Source organism: Python bivittatus, unplaced genomic scaffold (genome assembly GCF_059951505.1).
Source record: "Python bivittatus isolate LINGU-HERP-01145 unplaced genomic scaffold, Pbiv_v1 ctg000320_np1212, whole genome shotgun sequence".
Classification (NCBI taxonomy): domain Eukaryota; kingdom Metazoa; phylum Chordata; class Lepidosauria; order Squamata; family Pythonidae; genus Python; species Python bivittatus.
Window position 1 is genome coordinate 3,980,949 of NW_028277052.1, and position 25,000 is coordinate 4,005,948.

The following is a 25,000-nucleotide window of genomic DNA, read 5'->3' on the forward strand; positions in this document are numbered from 1 at the left end:
CGAGTCTGGCATGACTGCAGCTGTTCTGGCTCGTAAATCATGATTTATTGCTTAGCATTTTATGCAAACCTAGCTAATTTTAGTCAGTAAAGTCAGCTTAAACAAACCCTGGATAAATGCAATAGGGTTAGGAACCAACCCAGTATCGAGCAGCTGCCTCAGAATCAGCTCTGTAAGCATCTAGTCCTCATGGTTACAAAGGAAAGTACTTTTCTTTCTTTTTTAATCTTACGGGTTATTGGATAAACAGCTTTAACCATTGAGAACGGAGAAGCAAGACCTCTTTGTCATCCAGCATTTTCTTTTCCCTTCTCTCCTATCCCACGGCAAGCCAAATGCCAAAGTGAAGCCCACACAGATGCCACGGCTGCTTCTGCTTGCGTTCTGCAGCAACTGGCTTCAATTCTGGGAGTAATGTCAGAAAAAGAAACCCCAATCCATTGTTTCCATACCATGGGTAAATGTAAATATGTCTTTCTTACGCCCTTCCCAAATGATTTTTATTTTATTTTTTACAAAATGATATGGGGATCTTGCATCTTCAGCCTTGCATAGTGTATGGGGATAAGTCCCTTTGTCCCTTCCTTAGCTAATGACCTTCCCCACCCTACTACCCGCAGGGCCATCTTGGGGAAAATGTAAGGAGGAGGAAAAAAGGCCCCTTTTGCAAGTTACTCTCATCATCTTTATAAGCTAAATCACTGAGCTTAGACATTGTGCAGGATGAAAGCTAGCAGCAGACAGCAACATATTGAAGACTGAGCTCACTTGCTGAGATAGGATAGGATTCTGCTATTCCATATTATTCTTTAAGAGGTGAGGAAATCTAACGCAAATATTCTGGGAAATGGTACTATGCCTTCCAGCCCCAGGAGCAGGGGAAAAAATGAAATGAAAATTTGGTCAGGGTTCATCGTTTTAAAAGACTACATTTCGGAAATTGCTTCCTATTTCCTCTTTGGATGGTTAACCTGTGCTGAATGCCAGCTCTTGACATGGATTCTGTGTGAATCTAACTATTGTGGTTTGTGAAGTATTGATTGTGGCTCATCAGAATGTAGGAACCGAGCAGATGACAAAATTGGGCATATTTTGTGCATGAATTTGGCCAGTGTGAGAAGTTTTTTTACTTGTTCAGGCTTCCCTTCTGGATCGCTGTCTGGCTGACAGTCCTAGCAGCAGCTGAAACAGAATAAAAATAGACAGCATTTTGGACTCTCTGCCCCAATGTTTTTCAACCCTGGCAACTTTAAGACATGTGGACTTCAACTCCCAACATTCCCCAGCCAGCATGGGTTCCCCGCCTGGCTAGGGAATTCTGGGAGTTGAAGTCCACACGTCCTAAAAATGCCACCCTTGGAAAACACTGCACTAAAGGGAGGTGTGGTGGCCAAACGTTTAGGAACCCCTCCCTTAAAGCCATAAAAGGCTAAGCGTCAAAGCCATAAAAATAAAACAATTCAACACTTACAATCCTATCTTCACGATTGCAATATTTTAACGGATATCACTCAAGCATTGACATTTTAAATGCTCTGTAAGTGTTAGCACGCTCGTTCTCCTCCAGCCTCCCCTAATTCGGTGTCGCGCTGTTTTCCACTTCTCGATGTTTTGTATATAACGCATATGTGTATACAACGTATAATGTATATTTGTATATAAAGACCCATTTTTGTTACAGAGCAGGTTCGTAAGTACTTAAAAGCCCTGAAGGCAAGCTTAGCCGGGCCACACTTGGTCTCTCCCTCACTCAGCTCTTTGGAAGAATGTCCGTAGGAAGTAACAATAAATAGCCTCTCCTCGTGTATTTGCAGACCTCCCTAACCAGTTAGCAAACAAAAAGAAATTTCGCGCAGCTGGAAGTGCGTTTCAGGGACCAAACTTTCACCGGGTCCCAGATGCCGGAGTTCGTGCGCATGGATTGTCCTCTTCTGTGTCCCGCACAAACCTAACTTCGAAATCTTAGAAAGGAAGGAGATTAACCCAGTTTGTTAGTTCACTGGAGTGGAAAAACCTCTACAACCCCGTCCCCAACTTTCGTTTTTGTCGCTTCGCCTCTCCGGCGCTGCCCTTGACTCTTTGCACGCCATCCCAGATAACACAGCTGCGCTTACTCTCTTCTTTTGCACTTGCCCCCCCCCCCTATTCTTAACAACGGGGCTCCTTCCTTCCAGCCTCCCCTTCCTTCAAGGGACTCCTTTTCCTCACATCCTTTTTTTCCCCTACGGCGGAGGCGACGGGCTGCGGGGTGAAAAAAACACGACGTCAGGCGCATTCCCGGCGGAGGGATCTTGCCGAGGTCGGGTGGAAAAAAATTCGCAGTGGCCGAGGGGGGAAGGGAAGGGAAGGGAAGGGAAGAGAGAAGGGATGCCGCGGCGAGCATCGGAGGGAAGGCGAGAGCGGAGGCGAAGGGAAACGAGTCCCGGGAGTTCCGGAAAGAGCCGAAGGTTGCCGAAGGGGAGCCGAGGCCTGGCTGAGGGAAGCCGGCGGGGACCGTTGGCCTGAGGAAAGGGCTCTCCTCAGGAGCGGCGGCGGCGGCGGCGACCGGAGGGGAGGCGGACGAGGACGGCGGCGGCAAGGCAGCAGCTCGCAAGGCAGCGGAGACCCCTTCTCCCCTCACCGGCCGCGGCGGCCACCGGGCTCGGCTTCCCCGGCGGCTACTCGTCGCTTCAGAAGCTTCTCAGGCGGGACGGGCCGAGTCGGCCGAGTGGGCCGGAAAGGGCTCGGGGCGGGGGGGGCGCCGCCGCCGCCCTGTCAGCAGTCCTGCGGGCGGGATGAAGCCCGCGGAGGCCTAGGAGAGGGCCGGGGGGCAAGGAGGGCTCCGCCGCCGCCGCCGCCGCCGCCCTCCGACCCTGCCCGCAGGGGGCCTCCGAGGCGCGGGGCTGAGTTGGAGGGGCGCGCCTGGCTGCGTGGAGGGGCTTCTCCGCGTCCCAGGGGGATTAATAGAGCTGTATGCACCCCCCCCCCACACGCCTATATAGGAATTTGTATTTCATATCTAGATCTCCAAGGGTATGGTGTGAGCCCCCCCGGAAGAGGCAGCGCCAAAGGGGACCCCACCGTCTTGACACCCCCCTAAGGAACAGGGCCAGTCTTCCTTCCTTCGGGATGGGTGTTCGTGTGTTTTCCATGAAGGCAAAGGTTTGAACGGCCGTCCCACAAGGCTTGGGGGGCCACCGGCCGTCGGGGCTTGTGCTCAGTGCCCAGACAGTGGACCTCAGAGAGACCTGGAGGAAGCCTTCTTCTTGAAAGGGTGGTGGGAAGAAGCCAGAAAGCCTCTCCTCCTGCTCCCCTGCCCTGAACCCCTCCACCCCCAGTTTCTTGTTTTCTTTGGGCCTTCCTGGAGGGAAGAGCTACAGCATCGAGGCGAACTCCTTATTTACCTGGCTGGCTTGGATGCCGTAGAGACTGGAGAGGATCGGGGATTGTAATGACGGGAACCCGAGGGCTGGGAAGGAACTGAAGCAGATGCAGCTTCTTCGGGCGATCAGCTGTCTTAAACTGAGATGTGTCTTCCTTCCGAACTGAGGCGATGGCTGGATTTCCCGGGGAGTGCATCATGGCTGTGACGGCCTTCGTTACTTCTTGGCAGAAGGTCCTGGTGGCTTTTCCCGAGTGTGCTTGGATGTGGATCTTTTGGAAGACTGAAAAGAACTGTGTTGCTCATGGTTTTTAACTCTACTATCCTTTGGAATTAAAGCTGGATTCTGAACTTGGGTGTGTGTGTGGGAAAGTGACAGTAACATAAAATAACCTGTAAGATGCAGATTGGCTACTAAGAAATCGTCCTGTTGCCGAGGGCTCCAATGAGTGGCACACAGTCCGCAATCACGGACAGGTCAGTATAAAGCTGCTTTGTACCCTCTGCTGCTGTTTGTTTGGAATTTGGATAAAAATGGTTAAATCTTGTGACAGTGTGGAAAGCACAAAGGTTGACATGAATGAGGTTGGAATGCACTTCTCAAATTGGCAAGCCTGCTTTGCATTTGCTGATCAAACAATCTGGGTTGTCTTCCCAAAATGTATTTGTCTGATAGTTTTCTGGGGCACCAGACTGGCAGTTTCTCATGATAGGAGTTCCAGTTGGAAACTTGATATAACTGCAGTGATGGTTTGGGCTATGTAGAAGGTTCCTGCATATTAGGTAGTACAACTGTAGGAGTAAAGGTCATTTAGGGTGATGTTAGATTGCCTACCTATGTCCCAAATGGTTTAGTGGCATTCTCAGTATTGTGGTGTGTTATCTCTACTTTTGCAGTCATTTTAGTAGCTGGACTTATTTGGCTCTCCAGAACTAAATACTAAAGTGTCTGTACATGTAATAGAAGAGAGACCTGTTATGGTTGGCCGGTGGCCCTGTTGCTTCCCCTCCCTTACCAAGTTACATTTCTACCCACCCCATTTCCTCTCAGCAGCTGGAAGCTTGGGAATATTGTAGTCTTGGAATCTAAGATACTCTTTTCTCCTATAGAAAAAGGAACCTGTGACATCTCACGTCTGGGCTGCATTTCTCATTCTTTGTTACTGACTATGTTTACCAGAGCTGATGGGAATTGGAGTTGAACTACAACTGAAGAATCAGCTTCTATTCCATTGTAGTTGGGGATGGGCCCAGTTAGTTAGGACTTCTAATATGTTGGATGCTGACCAGTGTCATGTGATAATTTTAAAGCATGAACTTTTTTCATCTGATATTATATAAATGCAAAATCCAGGGCCACTGCAAGCCTGTATTACGAAGATTAAATGCAGTATCATAAATAGAAAAAATGTATTAGATAGCTATTTTTTCCCTAGCACATACCCAACAACATTTTAGTTTGCCATCCAAGAACAAAGATGTTACAAGAAATAAATGTTTGGTTTTGGGATCACTGCAATAGTGCTGAAGAATATATTTTGCAAATGATTCATGGAGTCAGTAGGGATATAGACTATTAATGATCTGTGAGATCATTTTCTGGATTCCCAAGCTGATTACAAAATAAGGTGAATGTGGTACAGTCTTATATTTCTAAAATGCTGAGCCTGTTTTGGGGGATGGGAAGTATTAGTTGAAATGAGAATGGATATACTGTTCCTTTTAACATAATTGGATTGTGAATATCAGGAATTCTGGATGGGTTTTCTTATTGGGTTCATCTTCTAAAATATAGAATAATATAGATGTTTTCTTTTTCTTCTGCTAAAGCATTGATTATTGTTCTGTGTAATGTCTTTTTGAAGGTTGTAACATAAAAATGTGTATGTGTTTCTGTAGCTTAGCAGAAGATCTGTAGGACTATTAATTTTATGTTACACTTCAATGCAGCTAACAGTTAACATCAAAATAGACAGGAAGTATGTTGTGGTAGTGGAATATATTTCCTATTACTGAATTAATAAGTATACATTTCTTTTTCCTGATTCCTTTTATAGTCTTTTTACTCTGTAAGTCAGTTCTAAAATATTTGCTAATGATTGTGGTAACAGCTCAGATGTGATAACAACATTGAATGGTATAGGAAGCTGACAACTTTCCTTGCTATTGTCCTTGACCTGTCTTAGAGGAGCTTCCTTTTTTAAGGTAAATATTTTCCTACGCTCTCCTCTGCAAGCTTTAATTGGAATATCAAGCTGTATATAATGGTCTCTGGTCTCTATAATGTAATTGGCTGACAAGACTTTCTGTCACTTACAGTACTTTAATATTTCTTCAGTTATGGATTGCTTTTTTTGAAAAAAATAAATATTAAATATTGCTAAACTGTAATTTGTAGTTTCTGGTATAGTGCAAATGTCTTCAGTGATCAAGCTGTCCCATAGTAACATTTTAAGTTTATTTGCTTGTATTTGCTAATACAAGAGTAGATGTTCTATAGATGAACTTGTATCTGCTTAATCTACTTGCAGCTGTTCTTGATAATTTTATAGTAGTGGTTTTGTGTTAAAATCATCCATTTCTCTATGCCCTGAATTCTTCAAGAAACTTTGTTTAGAGGTCAGATTGGTGGGAGTGCACAACAGTGCTTTTGCAGTTGTAGTGCTTTTGGTGAACTTTCCATCCCTTGACATCATGGTCTGGGAAATAGTTAAGTCCTGTTTGTTTCAGTAAAAGATTAGACAGTGAAGCAAATGTTGTTTAACCAAATTGTGGATTAAAAGTTCATATTTTTATTCTATAGTTTGAATGAGGCTGTTTGGATTAATGGCATTATATTTTGAGTATCTGGCTATAATGTTTCTCATTTTGTAGATTGCTGAAGATCTTTTTAAGGCAGTGTGTCTTAAGAGAGAAGAAAAAGAGGAAGCTAAAATAGGAAATTTCTTTTATATTTTATGTATAGTTTAGGAACATGTAGACAAGGCTTAAACTGCTCAGAATTGGGTTGTGGCACATTTTCACTGATAACTGGAATAGCTTCAAAGATTATCTTCATCCATTTCTAGTTCATTGTGATTTTTCATTATGCCTTTAATCTTTATGTAACTGAAATTATATTATCCCTGTATTTTATTGATATTTCTAGCACTAGGAAGTATGACTACTTTGGACATCATTGCTGTCATTAAAGTGAAGTGAGTTTAGCAGTCTTTATACATTAAGGCAGGGTATTTGCTATTTCAGTGACATTAAAATACATAATCTTATTGCCTTTTGAGCCACCCTTAATACATTTCCTCCTTACTATTTCTCAAGGGTATGCAATTTGTCTCCCTCTATTAGCTTTATTCAGTATCTCTATGATCTTATATAACTCATTTATAAAACTTGACAACTTGTTTCTTTTAAAATATTTCTTTTATTCTCATATTAAATAATATTGCACGGTAATACCCAACAGTTCTTTAAACATTTACCTGGGAGTAAGTCCTACTTATGTCAGTGTGGCTTATGTCTCAGTAAATATGTATATGAATGTAGTGCTAATTACCTCTGGGTCCATCATGGTTTCCTTTGCATTAACGAGGTAATGTAAAAAGTTTCTTGGACACTGAAAAACAGATTGGATAAAAATAGTGTTTCTGTCCCAGCCTGAAAGCAGATAAGCTTTGGACATTTTCTGTCTTGTCATTTGTAATAGGGAATACTTGGTTGAACTGAGTGAGATGAAGGTTTTTATTCTTCATTGCTGGGCAAGCTGGGGCTCGGATGGAATTCAGAAAAATCTTAGATCTGAACTCTGGCATATTATATTGCTGTAGCCTAGAAACATTTGAATGTGCCTGCCTTTTTAAATTTGCAACCTAGACATCTGTATTTCTTTTCATGCATTTTCCAAACTATGCTTTTTTATTTTACAGAAGTAAAGAATAACCCTGGAACAAATTAATGGGTCCGTTTTTTAAAACTGATATCCATTCTCTCAGCATTTTCTGTGAAATCTACTTTAATGGAAAAGGTTTATGTAATTACTTCCAGGGGATTTCTTAATTGTTGCTTTTCCCCCTTACTAGATGCTGAAATTGATTGAGGTTGCACCCGTCCTCATATTCTGAATGAGTCCCATTGAGTTCAGGAGAACTATTTCATAACAGACATGCATAGAATTATAGTGCAACTGTTTTTAATTTACTTGATTCACTTCTATTGTCTTCTGAGTGTATGCCCATACATAATTTCTGACACCCAGCTGCATAGTCAGTACAGTATTCACTCAGTTCAAGAAATTCAGATTTTTTTTGTTGTAATTCTACAAAAGCTGGACCAGCATACTTTTTCATCTTGGTCATCTGTAGGATTCAAGCAAGTAAATTATTGTTAACAGTTTCTCTTTATTTAAACCCCAGGATAAAACAGTTTTTAAACCCAGGTTGTTAATCACAGTCTCCTTGAGTCATCAGAGAAACCTGCTGAAGGCCATAATATAAATAATATCCTAAGGCAATGAATGCATCCTGTTTACTTAAATTCCATTTATTAGGTAAATTTCACAAAGTTCACATTAAAATATTACTACAATGTTATGAAACAATTATTATAATCCATTTTTTGATTGGAAAGTTCACAGTGTGAATGTAGTAACATATGTAGCTTCCTATTACAACAATCCTGGGAGGAAGGTGAGGCCATAAATGAGCGACCTGAAGAATGGTACATCTCTCAGGGCAAGGTAATTAAACAGCCCTGCACTGGCATCCATGGGAGAGGGACACTTTACCAGCTTAGTGTGTGGCAATAATTCAGGTTGTCTTAGAGCCACTTTTTAAAATTTAGGGAAGCATCAAGCCTGTTTGTGGACTAATTGGCATACTTCCAGATAGCTTTTCCCAAGCAAAAATTTGGGTGAGTATCCAGATAATATTTGTTTCAGTAGTGCATCAGTTATTACAGAAAAGCTTGTTCCTATCCAATGAATGGTTCACTTTTCTTTAGCAAAGCTTCAGGAACTCCATACGTGATATGAAACAAATACCAGGAATATGAGTGTAACCTTGGTCTTTATTCCTCTTCTCTTCTCTTCTCTTCTCTTCTCTTCTCTTCTCTTCTCTTCTCTTCTCTTCTCTTCTCTTCTCTTCTCTTCTCTTTCTGTCTTAGTAAATGTTGAAAGTTTTCTGCTGGTTAGAGCTAGATGGTTATGTCTAGGTTTCTGTTCTGTCAGTAGCTGATGCTGGAGCTTGCTTTTCTGGTTTTGAAGAAAGCTCAGGTAATTACTTGGGTGGAGACACAATACTTGCTGGCCTAATATATGTAATTGTTTTGTTGCATTGAACTTATGACATAAATTATTAATATCTACAGAGAACTAAAAGATTCAGAGCAATAATAGTACTGAGTTATTTTCATTCCATTCAGAACATCCTTTTTGGATCTACCAGCATAAGAAGGAAACCTATTAAATCCTCATATTTCAGATTGGCTGCCAAAATACTTGAGGGACAAATTTTTCAACCAAAACCTGTATGTGAGAGCTGCTTTGTGATTTTTCAAGAGTTTTATTAAAATCTGTAGTAAGACTCTATTCAGATATGCCTATTACTCTGAATCTCTCTGTAGTATATAACTAGCAGCTTTGTAGAAATAGGGAAGTTGGAGGTGATTAAGATTGTGTTGATGCTAACAACTTGCTATGGATTTAATGTTTGAACAAAACCAAAAAGATTTTCAGCCATAGACATTTCTTTATTTAAAAGTTAAAATAATAGGGTTGGAAGGAACCTTAGAGATCATATAGTCCAACCCCTGCCCAGTGAAGGAATCCTCATACATCCCAGACAAATGGCTCTCCAGTCTTTTCTTAAATAACTTTAAATATCTTACTAGCAAGGGAGTTCTGTCTGTCTAACAGTATGATAAATGATGTAGGATCGATTCTTGTTAAAGGATTGCATAATGAAATTAAGGGCATTTTTTCCCCTCTGGTGGCACACTTTGTCCATGTGTAGTGCTTGGTTCCTGCAACTCAGAATTGCAAGATCATACTGCTCCAGTTTAGCAGCAAATCATTGAATTTCAGTATGGATGAAAAAAATGGTTATGGTGAAGATTAAACAGGGTTAATTACCTATTAATGTTAAAAATAATCCCAAGCCCATATGCTCCTCCCAAGACAAAGTGAACCAAAACCTCTGAGCTTGCCCTTTCCAGTGATGGCCTCTTGCTACTAGTGTATTTGAATACAATCTTATATGTGTATGAATACAGTTACTCAGAGGAAGTCTTCCCCAATATGTTTTCTCCAGCTATGCTGGCTGGGAATTCCAGGAGATGCAATAACAACGTATTTCAAGATGCCAGATCAAAGATACTGAGGCTGTTTTACAATATGTATTTCCAGTGCTGAGAATTTCACTGTTTACTGATTTCTTTTATAACTTCAGGTGTTTGTTTTGAACTTTTAAGAAACTTTACTACACTTTTATGAACTATAATTCTTCTGGTGCCTTGACTGTTTGCTTGGTGTGTCCTGTTATCAATACCATAAAACTATTTTATTATTTACTCTAGAGCAATCTACAGTTGCTTTACAGCTGCTCTTTCCTGATTGATGTTGGTTTTAATATTGAAGTTAGCATTTGTTGAATGCATCTTGTGATACACAGTGAACACATGCATGCATTTTTAAAAGAAATATGAAAACCAGTGCTAATAATAAAATGCATAGCATATCCAGCCTACATATTAACAGGCTTGATCAGATGAATTTGAAGGGGGCAGTTACATTAATTTTTTTCTCTCTCTAACCCAGCAGTTTTTCTTCCCATGAGATCGTTGATGGAGGATGTTGCATAAATAAACAATATAAGTTTGTTTATGAGAAGCAGCCAGAGGTTAAATAAAAAGATAGGAAGTTGTATATTCACTGTTTAAAGAACAAAATGCAATGTATGAAATGTGTATAGATGTGATGGAGGATGGTTTGCAAGACTAGAAAAAGGTATGGAGAGGTTATAATTTAACCTCAGATTTCACAGTTCTTTTTCTTACCTCATGCTTTTAATTTCTTTACCTTGTTATTTCATATTTAGTTACTCCAAGGGAATAGCCTGATTAGTGTGTATATATGTACAGTTATGTATGTACATTCATTACTTTTGTTTTGAAAGCACGATCTCTAATTAAAGAAGTGGCAGGAGGAGGAGGAAATTAAAAAACAAAACTCCACAGCAAATTTTAAAAAATCAAAGCTTTATATGGGATAAATTTCAGCAAAAAAAGAAGACACTGTTTAAAATTACTAAGAAGAAGCAGGATTTTCTTAGCGTGCATTTTGAATACAGAGGTATAAAAAAGAAAACAGGAAAAGGAAATGGATTGTCTGATCTTAAGGGTTGCTTTTTTGTGTGGATTTTTTTTATCCTTTGGAAACATCTCACAAGAACTTGGCATCCTGTAAAGAGCTTATAGCAGTATGTCCTTGCAAACTTTAAGTTCTTAGAGGAGCTATTGATCTTTATATTGGATTGGTGGCCTACTATGCCCCCATGGTTCTACATTAAAAATACTATCCTAATTTCTGACAGCAAGAAAAAATTCATGCACTTGTTTCCATTAAAAGAATAAGTGATTTCCATTTATAGGCAGATGGTTTTATCTTTCCTATTGTATTACTTGAATTGATCCTTATGCCTCCCCTTCACATTTAAGTTTGTGTCCAGTAGGTCAGAGGGACAAAAAGTGAATTGAGGATTGCATATAGCCTGTCAAAATTCCTTTTTGTGACTCACGGAGCCCCTTAGGATATGCAGGTTTTTTTGTTTTTTTACATTTTGGGGGTTTGGAAAGCAAAATGCATAGATTACATCTTGCACATGCTTGTGGTACCCAGTTTATCTCTTAAAACTCATGACTTCCACCCTCTTGCAAAATGGCTGTGGTCCTACTGACATTTGAAGTATCCTCAACCTGCCATACAAAGCTTGTTGTGTCCCATGACCTGAGGGGAGTTGTTAATCTCTGCAATAAATGAACAAGGACTACTTAAAGTTAACTAATTGGACAGAGGAGTACTGGCAGTGAAATAGAATAGTAGTATGGACTATACAAATATCATGTCTGTGTAATCCAGTCATTCATATCTCCTTTAGATGTAAGTTGATTTTCTTGAGTTGTGATAATGCTTGTCATGTACTCTCCAGGGTTTGGCCATTGCTGGCTAAAGTATTGCTGTCTCTGTTAGGAACCCATTTTTATCTTTAGGATTGCAACAGGATGTGCTGACTTGGGATATGCACTTTAAACCTCTGAACTTGTTTAAACAACTCAGTGAAATTATGCCGTCTTTGTTATGATCTCATTGGGGGATGTGGCATGAAGCATAAGGTGTGAATTAACGATATGGGCCTCTCAATGTGGATAAAGGAATGACATGTGCAAATTGCCAAAGGGAAAACTACTTAGTTGTGTACCTGTATCCACATGAATGAGGTGTGGCTTTGCATGGGCAGTATGTCTGGAATAATTTTAATTTGCTGCTTAACAAAATGAGCACTATAAAGATGACTGACTTATTTAAGCAAATTCATAGTCATTCTACACTGGTTTGACCAAACACTGAAGTACTTTATCATTAAAAGAATCTGTAACTCTTAAATCTGGTAGCATGCTTCTTCAATTTGATGTAAAATACACACAGAAATGAAAGGTTGTGGTTAGTTTTGTGCAAGCATTGTGGTTTCAGAAGTGGAAGTGGTTATCTGGGACTGGCTTTTATAAAACCAAGTTCACAAAGTCATTAGTCTACTCTTGTTTAAACTGTTTTGCCCACTCTTAACCTATGCTAGTCATATGGGAATAGCCTCTTGAAATGAGTTTCATCAGTGGGGAATATGCACTAAATACTTGTTGGTATTTCAGTTTGTGAGGGAATTATTTGTCATTTTTCTACTAGCTTTAGCTTATTTGAAATCAGAAAGTGTTTCCATTTTGGGGATGGGAAACTGGCAAAATATAGAGGTGCTCCTAGCTACCGTGACTCAGAGGTCTCCCATGTAGTGTCAAAATTTTACAGAGTTGTCTGAACTCTTTGTATATTTTTATACATTAATCAGTTTTGCAAATTGTTGTTGGCAGGTGTTAAGTAAAAGGAGCAGTTATGTTTCTAAATATTATTTTTATTTATGTAGTTGATACACTACCTCAATCCAACTGAATTCTACATAGTTTACAGCATGTATAATAAAATACTATAATAATATAACTGTATAACTATAATAATATAGATTATAATAATAATGTCAATGTAGGATAGAAAAGTATTGATGCTTTACAAATTTGGTGTTGGAGAAAACACCTGAGAAATCTGTGGACAGCCAAGAAAACAAACAAATGGATCATCAAACAAATCAGCCCAAAGTTCTCATTTGAAGCACAAATGACCAGGCTCAAATTGTCCTACTTTGAACATATTGTGTGAAAACCTAGCTCTCTGGAGAAGGCTGTAATGCTGGGAAAGATGGAAGGAAAGAGAAGAGGATGACCAACTTCAAAGTGGATGGACTCAGTTACAGTGGCAATGGGTGCTCTGTTGGAAGATCTGGAGGACCAGGACAGATGTGGTCTAAAGCTAAACTTTTATGCTGCTAAAAGGATCTGTTCTTGGCTGTTATGACCAACTTTTTTGAAGAAGGTTATCTTTTCCAAAAGTGTTGGAAAATCATTGATAAAGCAGCAGTTAATTAAGCTCAATTAATCATCATTAAAAAAACCCCACTTTACAACAATTTATCACTAAGCAGTTTTCAATCTTTTTGGTCTCATTATCTGGAAGACAGTCAGACATGAATTCCATTTCTGTCATCAATGCTTGCATAGTGCCTGAAAGGTTTTCTTCAAACCTGTTTATTGATAACATTATGATGCCTAAAAACACTTTTAATTTTTTTCCTGTCACTTATTTGAATTGCAAGGAAATGCTATGTTCAGATCAGCATAATGCTTCCTGACATACTTAAATAGTGCTAGTCTTTGGACTGGCTATCAAGGAAATTGCATTAGAAGTTTGTAGGAGTATATTAAAATGAAAATATAAATTTTGTCTGCCTACTAGAGTGGATCAAGCAATTTTTGCAAGAATACTTTTTGATTCCTTTGAATTTTTTTGTTTGCCTCTGATATTCTGAATGATATTTGCGAGTTTCTGTTTGTTAAATAGAACTCTGAGCACATACTTTTAACTAGCTATTGGAAATTGCCAAGAAAAATAGACAGCAAAGAACCATTAAAAAGATTAATTATGATCAATCTATGAAGTTATAAAATATGTACTACAGTACAATACATCTCAAGTGGCTGTTGTCAAAAGAGGGCAGCTCTTTTTAGGACTCATTGATGGTGCAGATTATTGTGTTCACATTGTTGTACAGAAACTTGAAGCTGAAGGCAAAAGAGAAAGACGGAAAAAAGGAGGAGGAGAATTAGTAATTTTCAGTCTATCAGGAGGCTACAGTGCATGGGTTTTGTTTGTATGTCTTTGCTATTGTTATTCAGGGCTGATAATAAAACAGATGGAAAACTAAATTGGATGTGTGTGCTGGAATGTACCTACCTTCTTTCGGTGAGCTAGATATTAGAGGGCTTTTGGGGGGAAAAGAGAGCTCCGCTGCTAAATACTGGATTCCTGGGGAGAAAGTTCTGTCCTCAGAGGACTTCTTCCAAACAGAAGGAGAAATGACGTAAGGTGAGGAACAATAATCCCCCTCTTTATTCTGCATTAAGTACTTTGAAAAAGAATTGCTCCTGCATGTTATGTCCCTTTGTGGTGGACAAATGGAGGCTTAAGTCTCAACCCTGCCCTCTATTGGCCAGATGCAGCAGCCTCATTGGTCACAGCTGCCCCTCAGGCCAAAGGTTCCCTTATGTGTGTACAGATCTATGACACTGGAATGCTTGTGCAATTATTGCACAGATTGTTGATTAAAAAATACGGTTAAATAGACCAGCATAGAAATGCTAGTAATAAAATATGTGATTGTTTTGTAGGATTGAGTTGCCCCAGAGATATGTGTATTCTTCCATTTTTAAAGCAATTGTGCTGCTGTAGCATTTTTTAATATTTTATTTTCTATCACACTGAATATGTGCAGGAGGCATGACAGACTAAAATACCCGTGGGTTCCCAATTCATGGATGAGTAGAAAGCTTTGATAGTGTTTCAACAAATGACTATTTTTAGTTATCCTGTTTCTCTCCTTTGAAGAAGTGATTCTGAACATTTGTACAATATTTTAAAAACTATATCTTTGCTAAAAGTCTGAGGTTTGCCCATCACTTCATATTGCCAAAATATTTTTCCCTGATCTGGATTCCTTGAAGCTAAAAACTTCCCAATGTGAACTTCGTTAATCTTTAATAGATTTTCACTAGTGTTCTGAAGTGTGTCTGGTTTATGTTGTATTCATTACTTAAAATACATGGGATCGTGTCCATTAATAAATATGGAAAAAATATAAATATGCCAGCTGCTGGTAAAGATGGTTAGAATTAAGATTATTAATATACGCATATGTACACTTAGTATATCTGGACATGTTTTTTTAAAGATAGCTATGATCAGTTTGCAAGGTGAGTTGCAGTGCAGTGATAGTGAGAAGACAATAAAATACCTGATTATATGTTTGAGGTACTATTTTTTTAATCTTTTCATTTGTGTATCTCTGTATCCTTGCAGCAGGATATAAGGGGATAATATAAGCATCAATATTGTCATTGGCTTAGAAAATAAATCAGATTTGTGCCCATGAGATGTGTGTGTTTTAACAAGGAGCCTAATTCCAATTCCCATCATAATTTATTGGGCAAGAATTTTGCCTTTAAAAATGGTAAAGTAGCAGCCATCTCACCATTTTTTTTTTTTTACAGTACACTGGTAAATGTCAGGAAGGTTTCAGTGTCTCTTGAAAGTCATTGCAATGGTAAATGGCTCTTTAGAATATTTATTTCCTAAGAACTACTGAGGCCTGCTTTTCTGCTGCACTCCCAGCAATGGAAAAACAATGCGATAGATGAGTTGTGGATGGTTGCTAGCTGCAAGGGAGGAAGGATGGAGTAAGCAGGGCTGGATAAGTAATCTAGAAATTTTACTAACGTTAAGATGAAAATAACAAAAGGTGGGCAAGGCTAGAAAAGTTGTGTGGATTAACTTTTCCATACTATGAGTTAAAATGCTATCTATTAAATAGCAAATAGTTGGAATAAACCCATAACAACGGTTACTGCTGGGCTTAGAGATGTTTAAAAAGTATTCAGTCATTAGAGTAAAACCGCAAACTTCTTACTCAAGCATTCCATTACTGTTCTTCTCCTCTAGCTATATACATACTTCAATTTGATTACTGTGTATGAATTTGTTTTTACATTAATGTATTTGCAATAAACTGTAGACTAATTAAGGTTGTGGTTGCTGGGTTTGCACACAAAATGTTAACGTACTGTATTGCTCAAAACAGGAAAAAAAAAACAGTGGCAAAGAAAAGCATTTTTTTTAATATTACAAATATCCCTTTCCAGTAATGCTGAAGCAGTGAATTAGTAGTGGAGTATCTAGAAATTTATGAGAAATTGAGAAACATTCAGAAATCCATAAAATATATACTGGCCGCAAATCATTTATATCTTCTCAGTCTCTTTAAAATAGCTTTGTAAATTTTGTACAGACAAACTAGCCTTGTAAATTAGAAGTTCATATGTTATTCTATGATGTATTATTCACATTCTTATCACATAACTTCTGCATATAGAAGTGCACCAAAATTAACATGCTTAGTTATCAGTGATCAACTGACTTGTGTTTATTCAGTGTTAGAGAACACCTGAATGTCCTTTGCTTAATAAATAATGGAATTAAGAGCCTGTGTGTTCACATGAGTAGACATACTCCTAGATTTATGAATCTGAGTAGAAATCATAGCTGTTTCTGAGCTTCTTAGTATTGCAGTTGTCTTTCGGGTAGTTTCCTATGCTACAAGGGGACTAATAATAGCATTTCTGATGGGAGTTGTCTAGAACTTAGTAAATAGAAAATGAAGGGATAATAAAAGTTTTGACTACTTGCATAGTTTTGTTCTAAGCTTTAGAGAGGTACATCAGTGTCTTGGACTTAACTTTGAAAAAGGAATTAAAAAGACCTGGAAAAAAAAATTGAAGATTTACTTTCTTGGAAATAGTATAAAAATACTACTGTAGAATATATCAGTAATTTCATCAATTAAATTGTAATAGGTGGGTTTGAGAAGCTCTGGGAGCCTCATATGCTTTCTGTCCTTACTAACATTTGGGCATTGATGGGTGTTTTTGTGACATTAAGAAAAAAATCTAAATTTTGTTAGTGGATCCTTGGGTTATCAGAGACTTGGAGAATGAAAATAAGTGTTATTTGTTTAATTCTCTATGTATCTTGCTTCTTTTTTATATTGGATATATCTAATCTACGCCTACCACCCATCCTCAGGGGTCCTAAATATAGTCGGAATAGAATTCAGCCCAGTTGGCAGAGATTAGCAGTGTCATTCAGGCATGGCTAGTGGCAAAGGATAGTTTTTTCAATTTGCATTTTAAAACATATTTTGCTAGTAAAGGAACTTCGTTCAGCCTGATTGATCCAAAATGTTTAGCACTGAATGAATTTATAGTTTTCAAGAGTTTATTTTGAAATAATGGTATAAATTTATAGTCTTTTTTATGTTTTTCCAAGGATTCAATTATGCATATGCTTTTATTAACACAAAGGAAAGTCCCATTCACACCATATACTTGTGTAGACTTCCTTGCTTATATTTTGCCACTAAAAACATTTGTACTTCCTTGATCTGGTGTGATTCTTTAGGCAAGTAATTCATAATTAGCAATGCTGTTAATTTTTCAGTTTAAATTCAGTATGACGTGACTTTATACTAAGTAAAATGGTCATTGCTGGACATATCTTATTTCCTTTATATCCTGTTTTCCTTTAAGGAGTTGAGACTAACAGTATATTTTGTGTTCCTAGGCATTCTCTCCTCACAACCAGATGTGTTTAGTTCCATAATATGCTTATATAGTCCTCTTTCTGCAGTGCTCCTTTGTATTTTCTATTCTTTTATGTGGCAGAAATCATCTTAAGAGTTGACTAAGTATTAGAATTATACTGATTATAAGCTTTTCACTTTAATTTTGTAAACTTGGAAGAGCAAAAATTTAACCTTATTCAACTCTTTTGCATATTCTGTTATTCCTTGGAGCACTGCTTTTTTAAATACCTGAAACATTAATGATGCAGGAGATAGAGAAATATGAAGCCATTGTAAAAGAAGTATTTAAATCTTAAGTTTTTGTTTGCTACAACATTTGTTTTAACCACTGTGTGGGGGAAAAAATCCACTTACCAGAATTAATGAGACAACATTGCAGAATTATTCTCTGGTAGCAATGCAACATTGGAAAAAAGGTAGGAGATGAAGTCAATTCTTTTTGCAACTGTCAGACCCTTTTTGGTTTTTATATTTATATACTTCTGCATGCAGGAATTGGCTCTTTTTGGACATTTGCAATATGTCCCCCCCCCCCCCCCCGGCTGAATGTGTTCAGCTTCTCCCCCTGATGATAAATTGTTAGCATTTAAACTCTTAGTCATAAACTTTATTGTCAACACAATGGTATTGCTTTGCATTTCTCATTAAGAAATTGAATTTCTGTAAGATGCTTGGTATTCTCAGAGTGTTCATATAGTATCACTGAAAATAAATTATAAAAGGGAAATCTAAGGCTGTTTAGTAGCACTCTGTTTAGTCATTGCCCTTCAGCTTCCATTAGTGATGAGGCCTCTGTTCCTTGGAGATTTGTCCATATCTGCTGTGTACAGCTCTGAGAATCTGCTCATTTCCCATGCCTGACTTCTTATTTGGGGTAAAGGTCTGTGAATTCCATATAAATATTTACAACTACTTTGTTGTCATGTCAAGAAACTCTGATTGGTGAGTTCTTGCAAAGGATTATATGTCTGTTAAATTGAAACAGAGAAGAATAATTAAAGCATGGTTTAGAAACTTAATGTGCATGAGCATCAGTGTAGCCATGTGAACCTTCATAGTGCCCTTCAAGATCTGCTCCACCGAATTATTATTTTTTAAATATTTAAATCAATAAAGGGATATTAACTGTGTGCCTTATCCTCTAAAAAAAGCCATAATATAAAATCAAGATAATTTTGAAGCAGTGAAGAAAAATGAATTGGGAGGGTTTGGGTAGGGAAGCCATTTTGAGAAAACTTGAAATATATGCAATACTGATTTTAGCACACTTTTAGGGATGCAAAGTTACTTTGTGGCATTGTAAAATATATTACACATAACCTGGTTGCTCACCAAAGTATGTTTAATTTATAAAATTTAAAGATATAGTTTCTTCAGTCTTAAACTAATTGATATAATTTGCTTCAAAATGTTTTTTACAAATGAATGTACAACCTGTTGAACTAAGGAATATAGCATCTCCTATTTAGCTTAAAGAGGCAGGCAAAACTGACACTGAAAATTTTTAAAAATCAAAATGGTAATAAAACAAAAATTATTTATTCATGAATTTGTCTTTCATGGTCTCATGAAAATTGAAGCGTTATTTGTTTGTTGTATTGTTGAAAGCTTTCATGGCCGGCATACGATGGCTGGTGTGGGTCTTCCGGGCTGTGTGGCCGTGTTCTGGAAGTTTTGTTTCCTAACATTTTGCCAGCACCTGTGACCGGCATCTTCAGAGTGCAGGAGCACAGACAGGAGCAGTTCTCTCTGCCTGTGCTCCTGCCTGTGCTCCTGCACTCTGAAGATGCCGGTCACAGGTGCTGGCGAAATATTAGGAAACAAAACTTCCAGAACACGGCCACACAGCCCGGAAGACCCACACCAGCCAACTTTATTTGTTTATTAATCCAATTTATATGGCTGCCTCTATACTGAGATAGGCTTCTTTTGATATGCTAGCTTAATTTTTGTTTTGATGTATTTCCAAGCATTGACCACTTTATTTCATATTTTAAAGGATTTTATGCATTATTTAAAAATAAATATTAAGTACTATTTTGTAGTCTCTGTTTTTAATCAGGAAAAATATGCTTTTCCCCAAACTATTACAAATCTCAAGTTGTGCATGGTGCTCACTGTGTGAATAATTACCATTTATATAGTTTGGCACTATATTTTACTTTCTGTTAACTCACTGTGTTATCTGTAATACATTGTTTTAGCATTGATAAATGTAGTGAAGAATATGTAAAAGTATTCTTTAAAAATACGGTCTCTTATGTCCCTTGATTCTGTTAAAATTATTGTGTTAAGTATGTTTCTGGACATTTACAAAGCTACAACAAGGAACTTCTTTAAGGATTATCATCAAATTATATTTGTTAACTATTTTTCCTGGCGTTTGTTTGTTTGTTTTTGTTTTTGTTTTTCTGTCATCATGACTAGATATATCCATCTTACTGCAACTTGATACAGCACTGCTTCAGTTCTGAATATCTATTCATTTAGTTCATTATTGTTAAAAATAACTGGTGCTAACTTTGCAGAATTTCAGCCAAAACTTTTCATTGCCCATTTGGGGGATGTCAGAAATTAAACATATGATTGCCTGTTTTTCCCCTACCAGCTGTTATGGTAGATACTGATATCAAATTTAGCAAACAGGTATGTTTCATAAACCCTGATCTGCCAAAATTTTCTGCAAATTTAGGCATTTGACTGTTTCTTTCTAATGATTATTGCTTGATGGGTAGCATAGCTGGTAAATAGAGTAGTATAGATGTGTTCAGAGTTCTGCTAGCTTTGTTCTCAGGGGTGCAGAATATTTTTATAAGCATTGTTTGTTTTACTGCAAAATCAGTATTAAAAAAGCAACAATGTTGGTTGGCCCAAATCTGGCATTATCAATAACTTAGGGTTTTTTTACAAGAAATTTTAATGTGCCAGTATTTTAACTATTGTTTATAGTGCCTTTGTTTGTTTTAAATTGTTTTACATTATGTTGCATGTTGAACATACTGTTAGAATACTTTAAATAATATTTTATCCTGGAAAGGCAGGAGGTAAGCTACCTTATCTCTTCTGAAATTTTATTTGCTGCCCTTTCCCATTTAAATTTCCTAAAAGGTGAGAAACGAATATTGGCAAGATCTATGTAATGTCAGATTCAACAAAAGTTAGGTAACACCATATCTGTTTACGGGAGGGACCTGAGGTGATTGGATTACTTAATGCATAAGAGAAATTTAAAGAATGAGGAACAGATCTTCTAGAACTGGTTCATATTTTTCTTCCTCTTCCCAATATCTGTGTCATTCCTTGTATTGGAATGTATTCAGAAATGCTGAACAATACGCTGACACACACTGATGTATATAGTGATTGTTTCTAATATTACTTTGGTAATATTTTTAGATTATAAGTTTTAACAAATTGGATCTTCTATCTTGGCTTGGCGTTGACTATAAAAATTGATCTGTTCCAGTTGTAATTATATTCTGCCTTAAAGTAGATCTTGTAAAATGTATGAATGTTGCAAGAAGCAGTGCTTATTCCGTCTTTTCTACATTTGCTAATGATTATTTCTGAGTTGCTTTTAGTTTTCTTATTCCTGATAGAAGTGTATAGTAGTGTGACAACATGACATTCACTCAAGCAGCATTCAAAGCCCATTATTGAAACTGTGTCACCAGAGTAGATTAAGGGAGAGTCTTGAGAGGGTCCCCTTTCTGTTTTGTGCTTTTCTTTCTTCAGTTGCATAAATGCTGGTTAACAGAACTGCAGCCATCATATTGCCTGGGGCATGGTTAGAGTCTTGAGAAGATTTACATTAATCAAACACAAACAGACAGTGTAGCGTGAAGAAATTTCTCTCCTGCCAGCACTGCTCACAATCCTAATTACGTTTATTGGGGCAGAAAAAGAAAACACGTCCTTCTATTGCTCTCTGTCTTCCCCACATCTGAATTGGTTACTTTGCTAACTCCTCTTTGAACTAATCTGTTAACCTTTATTCATTTCCTCTTGTGAGAGGAAGGCCCTGATTCCTGAATATTGTTCCTAATGTGGTTATAGCTGGCAGGTGTTAATTCCTGAAAGGCCTGGCAGGCAGGATAAAAGTAGCAGTAGGCAAACAAATAAAATGTTCTGGACTAGGAAGCTACATAAAGAAATTCAACAAGACTAAATGAGAGAAATTGAGGGAAAGGCAGGATTGGGAGCCAGGCAAATAATCTGGTTGAGTATGGAGTAGAACTGGAATTGTCATCAGGTAAAGCACGGATAGTGAAAAGAAAGCATCGGGAAGTGAGAATAGTGTAACACTGGGAGGTGAGCTAGGAACATTAACTAGTATCTGAGTAAATGAACCATAGCAAGATAGTTAGGAAACCTTGTAAAATAGAATAAAGCTTTTAGTAGTGAAAGAATTTTACATTTTGATAAATTAATCTAATGACAAACAGTTGCTGGAGACAAGACTGTAGATTTGAGGTACTTTGCTTTCCTTTGCCTTCCTCATTTTGTTCTCTGTCCATATGTCAACACAATTGGAAACTAAGGTTGTGAGGGGTAAAACTTTTAATATCAAGTTTGCTATTGTGTTTACTCATGCATTTGTAAAGTAATACTTTGAGCTTTGGTGAATTACCTTTATATGAAGTGGCAGTATGTCTATCTTGCTCCAGGAAATGTAGAAGTAGACAGATCTGAAGGTATTAGAATCACTGCATAGCCAACTATAAGAGATTAATTTCATTGCATCTAAGAAGTAAGATGCAGGTAGTCCCCGGGTTAAGAACACCCAGATTATAGATGACCCATAGTTAAGAACGGAGCCTATTGTAGCAAAATTCAAGTTAAATACACAATGATTCAAGTTAAATACATAATGGTTGGAGTTCATTGCACAATATACTTACACAGTATTATACAATAACACTGTTCTGGCTTACATACAAATTCGACTTAAGGACAAACCTTGAGAATGGAACTCGTTCTTAAAGTGGGGACCACCTGTACTGGAATGCCTGATCTTTAAAAAGAGAATGCATAAAAATACTGTCACGCAAAATACTGTGATTCAGTCTTTCCTGATCTAGTGCCCTCCACTTCTGCTTGTTGGGGTGACAGCAGTTGTAGTTCAATACATCTGGAGACTATTGGTTTGAGGGAGGTGGTTTCATACCATTTCACGTTTATCTTCTGCTTTGTGCTGAAGCTTCTTAATTCTGTTTTTAATTTAGTTGTCCATTCAGGGTAAATGAATGCCCAGATATAAAGCATCCTAATTCTTTCTGGTATGAATACTTTCCAGAGGAGCAATATAGATACTGTACTGCAATGTATTTTGCTGCTCTGTTAACAGCACAGTACAGTAAATGCTGGGAGGGAGAGCTGATGAAACTCCACCTCCTTTTTGCTGTCTCCCAACTGAAGTGACTAAAAGCCTTTTCAGGAATTTTAAAGCATCTCTTTAAAGAAAGCATCCAAACCAAATAGATAGCAGGTTTTTCTTTTGCTTGTTAAGATTTGGCCTTGATTGGGAATGAACTTTCCTGGATAGGTTTAGAAAACCAGGTAATCTCCAAAAGTTTTTGTTTCCTTGTATATGATGGAGTAAAAAAGGATAGGAAATAGCTTATCCTGAAGGTAATGAAAGGGAAAAATATATCTACATATCTATAGATATATGTATTATAGATACATGGCAAACAATGTATATAACAGTAATATGTGTATTCTGTGAGCTAGATTATAATTGTGCATTTGCTTTTTTGAGATATATTTCCTATTTTGTAAAAGCATATTTTGCTCTTGTAGCCTCAGTTTGAGAACAAAGCTTTTGACAGATGTCTTGCATGGAGGAAGCAGGCAATAATACTGTTTTCTTGATCAGAGATTCTGAGCTGAATGCAAATCTTTATCCTGCTTTGTAAGAACTAGCTTGCCAGCTTTTGTGATTTACCTATAAGCAACGCTGGCTAATATTTCTGTAGTAGTTATTGTTCAGTGTTAATAAATTATTATAGTGGTCTTGAATATACTGTCTCTCTTTATCAACTTTTTAAGAGAGAAATACTGTATTTAGTAATCAAAGTGGCTAATTTAATAGGAATGGATCAGGGAACTAGGGTGTTTTTGGGACTGTGATTTATTTTAATTTGACAATTTCTAAATTGGACCAGTGGAGTTTTGCAATAAACCACTTCAAAGTGTTATTACTGGCTGGGTCATTGTGTAAAAAGAAAATCAGGATTGGAGAATTAGGTTGACAGTTTGTATATTTGCATTAGATTGATAGTTTGTACATTTAATAACATTACTGATCCAGAATTTGAACAACTAATTTGAAAGATTCTGTTGTTGTCCATATGTGTCATAATACTGCTGATACGAGGTTCTGTGATGCTTTGTGACAGCATGGGGAGTGCCTGTATCCATTTGCAATTGTGGCAGTTAATCCATGTCTCAGCAGGTGGCAGCACCTAACTCACCTCATCTAAGAAGTATTGGACCTGGTAATATTTGGATAGGAGGCCACCGGTGAATACATTCAAGGCTAGAGTAGGAATTTGAAAAAATGACCTGGAAGTAGACTATAGCAAACCATATCCACATGAACATATCCTGAAGTTATCAGGAATCACCTGACTTGAAAGAAATTTCACTTTTATCTTTGCCTATTAAGGCATCAAGGTTGAATTAGATACATTGAGCAAAAGGATGCTATGAAGTAATTTTATTGAGGGGAAACAGAGGAAGCTGTATTCTTTCCTAGAAAAACACCATTCTGGTTACTCATATATTTAGGTCAGGTATGTAATGGTTCACTAGACAAGACATTATAAATCTTCATCTGTGTTTCAATTAGTAACAACAAACAATATTTTGTATTGCATAAGATGGTTTCTCACTCAGCTCTAAAGCTAGAAAAGACAATTTGCTTTTTAAATGTCAGTTCCAGAATCTCCAGGCAAAGCTAGATAAGGTGTCTGTGCCAAACTTTAGAAAAGTGTCACTCAGTGCAGAAAATACTGATCTAAATAGACCAATGATCTGACTTGAGAGCAAGATCCTGGGTATTATTCAAATGAAATAATATGCTCTTTATGTTGTACATCTTACAGTTTTATTTTGGCATTACTGAAGCAGGATTGTCTTGTTTCTCTTACCTTTATTTAGTTATTTATTTGTCACATTTATATAGCTGCCCATCTTACACAAAGTGACTCTGGGCAGCTTACTTATCTTCTGTCATCAAAATCCTCTTTTTGTTTTATATTTATTTATTTATTTTATTTATTTATTAAAGTTTTCAACCGCCCATCTCCCCCCAGTGGGGGAACTCTGGGCGATTCACAACAAACATTAAAAACATAAATATATATAAATACATAAAACACTAATTAAAAACATTACTAAAAAGAAGAAGGAGAGTTCAAGAGGATGAAAAATCTGAGGCTGAAGACAGAAGGCCTCTATGGGGCTAGCCATCCCCATGCTTGAGGTATTCCTTCCCCACCCCAGGCCAGATGGCAGAACCAGGTCTTCAAGGCCTTACAGAAGGCCAGGAGTGTGGGGGCCAATCGCA

General features: G+C 37.5%; 1 protein-coding gene across 2 annotated transcripts in view; it reads left to right on the forward strand.

The window, feature by feature from the left end:
- The first annotated feature begins 2,385 nt into the window (after positions 1–2,385).
- ARHGEF12 (Rho guanine nucleotide exchange factor 12) overlaps positions 2,386–25,000 on the forward strand; it is an 82,654-nt gene continuing 60,039 nt past the window's right edge. For both annotated transcript variants that reach the window (XM_007422875.3, XM_007422876.3), the window contains exon 1: positions 2,386–3,838. In XM_007422875.3, the coding sequence (XP_007422937.1) occupies positions 3,807–3,838 (32 nt within the window). In that variant the 5' untranslated portion in view covers positions 2,386–3,806. The remainder of the gene's footprint in view (positions 3,839–25,000) is intronic.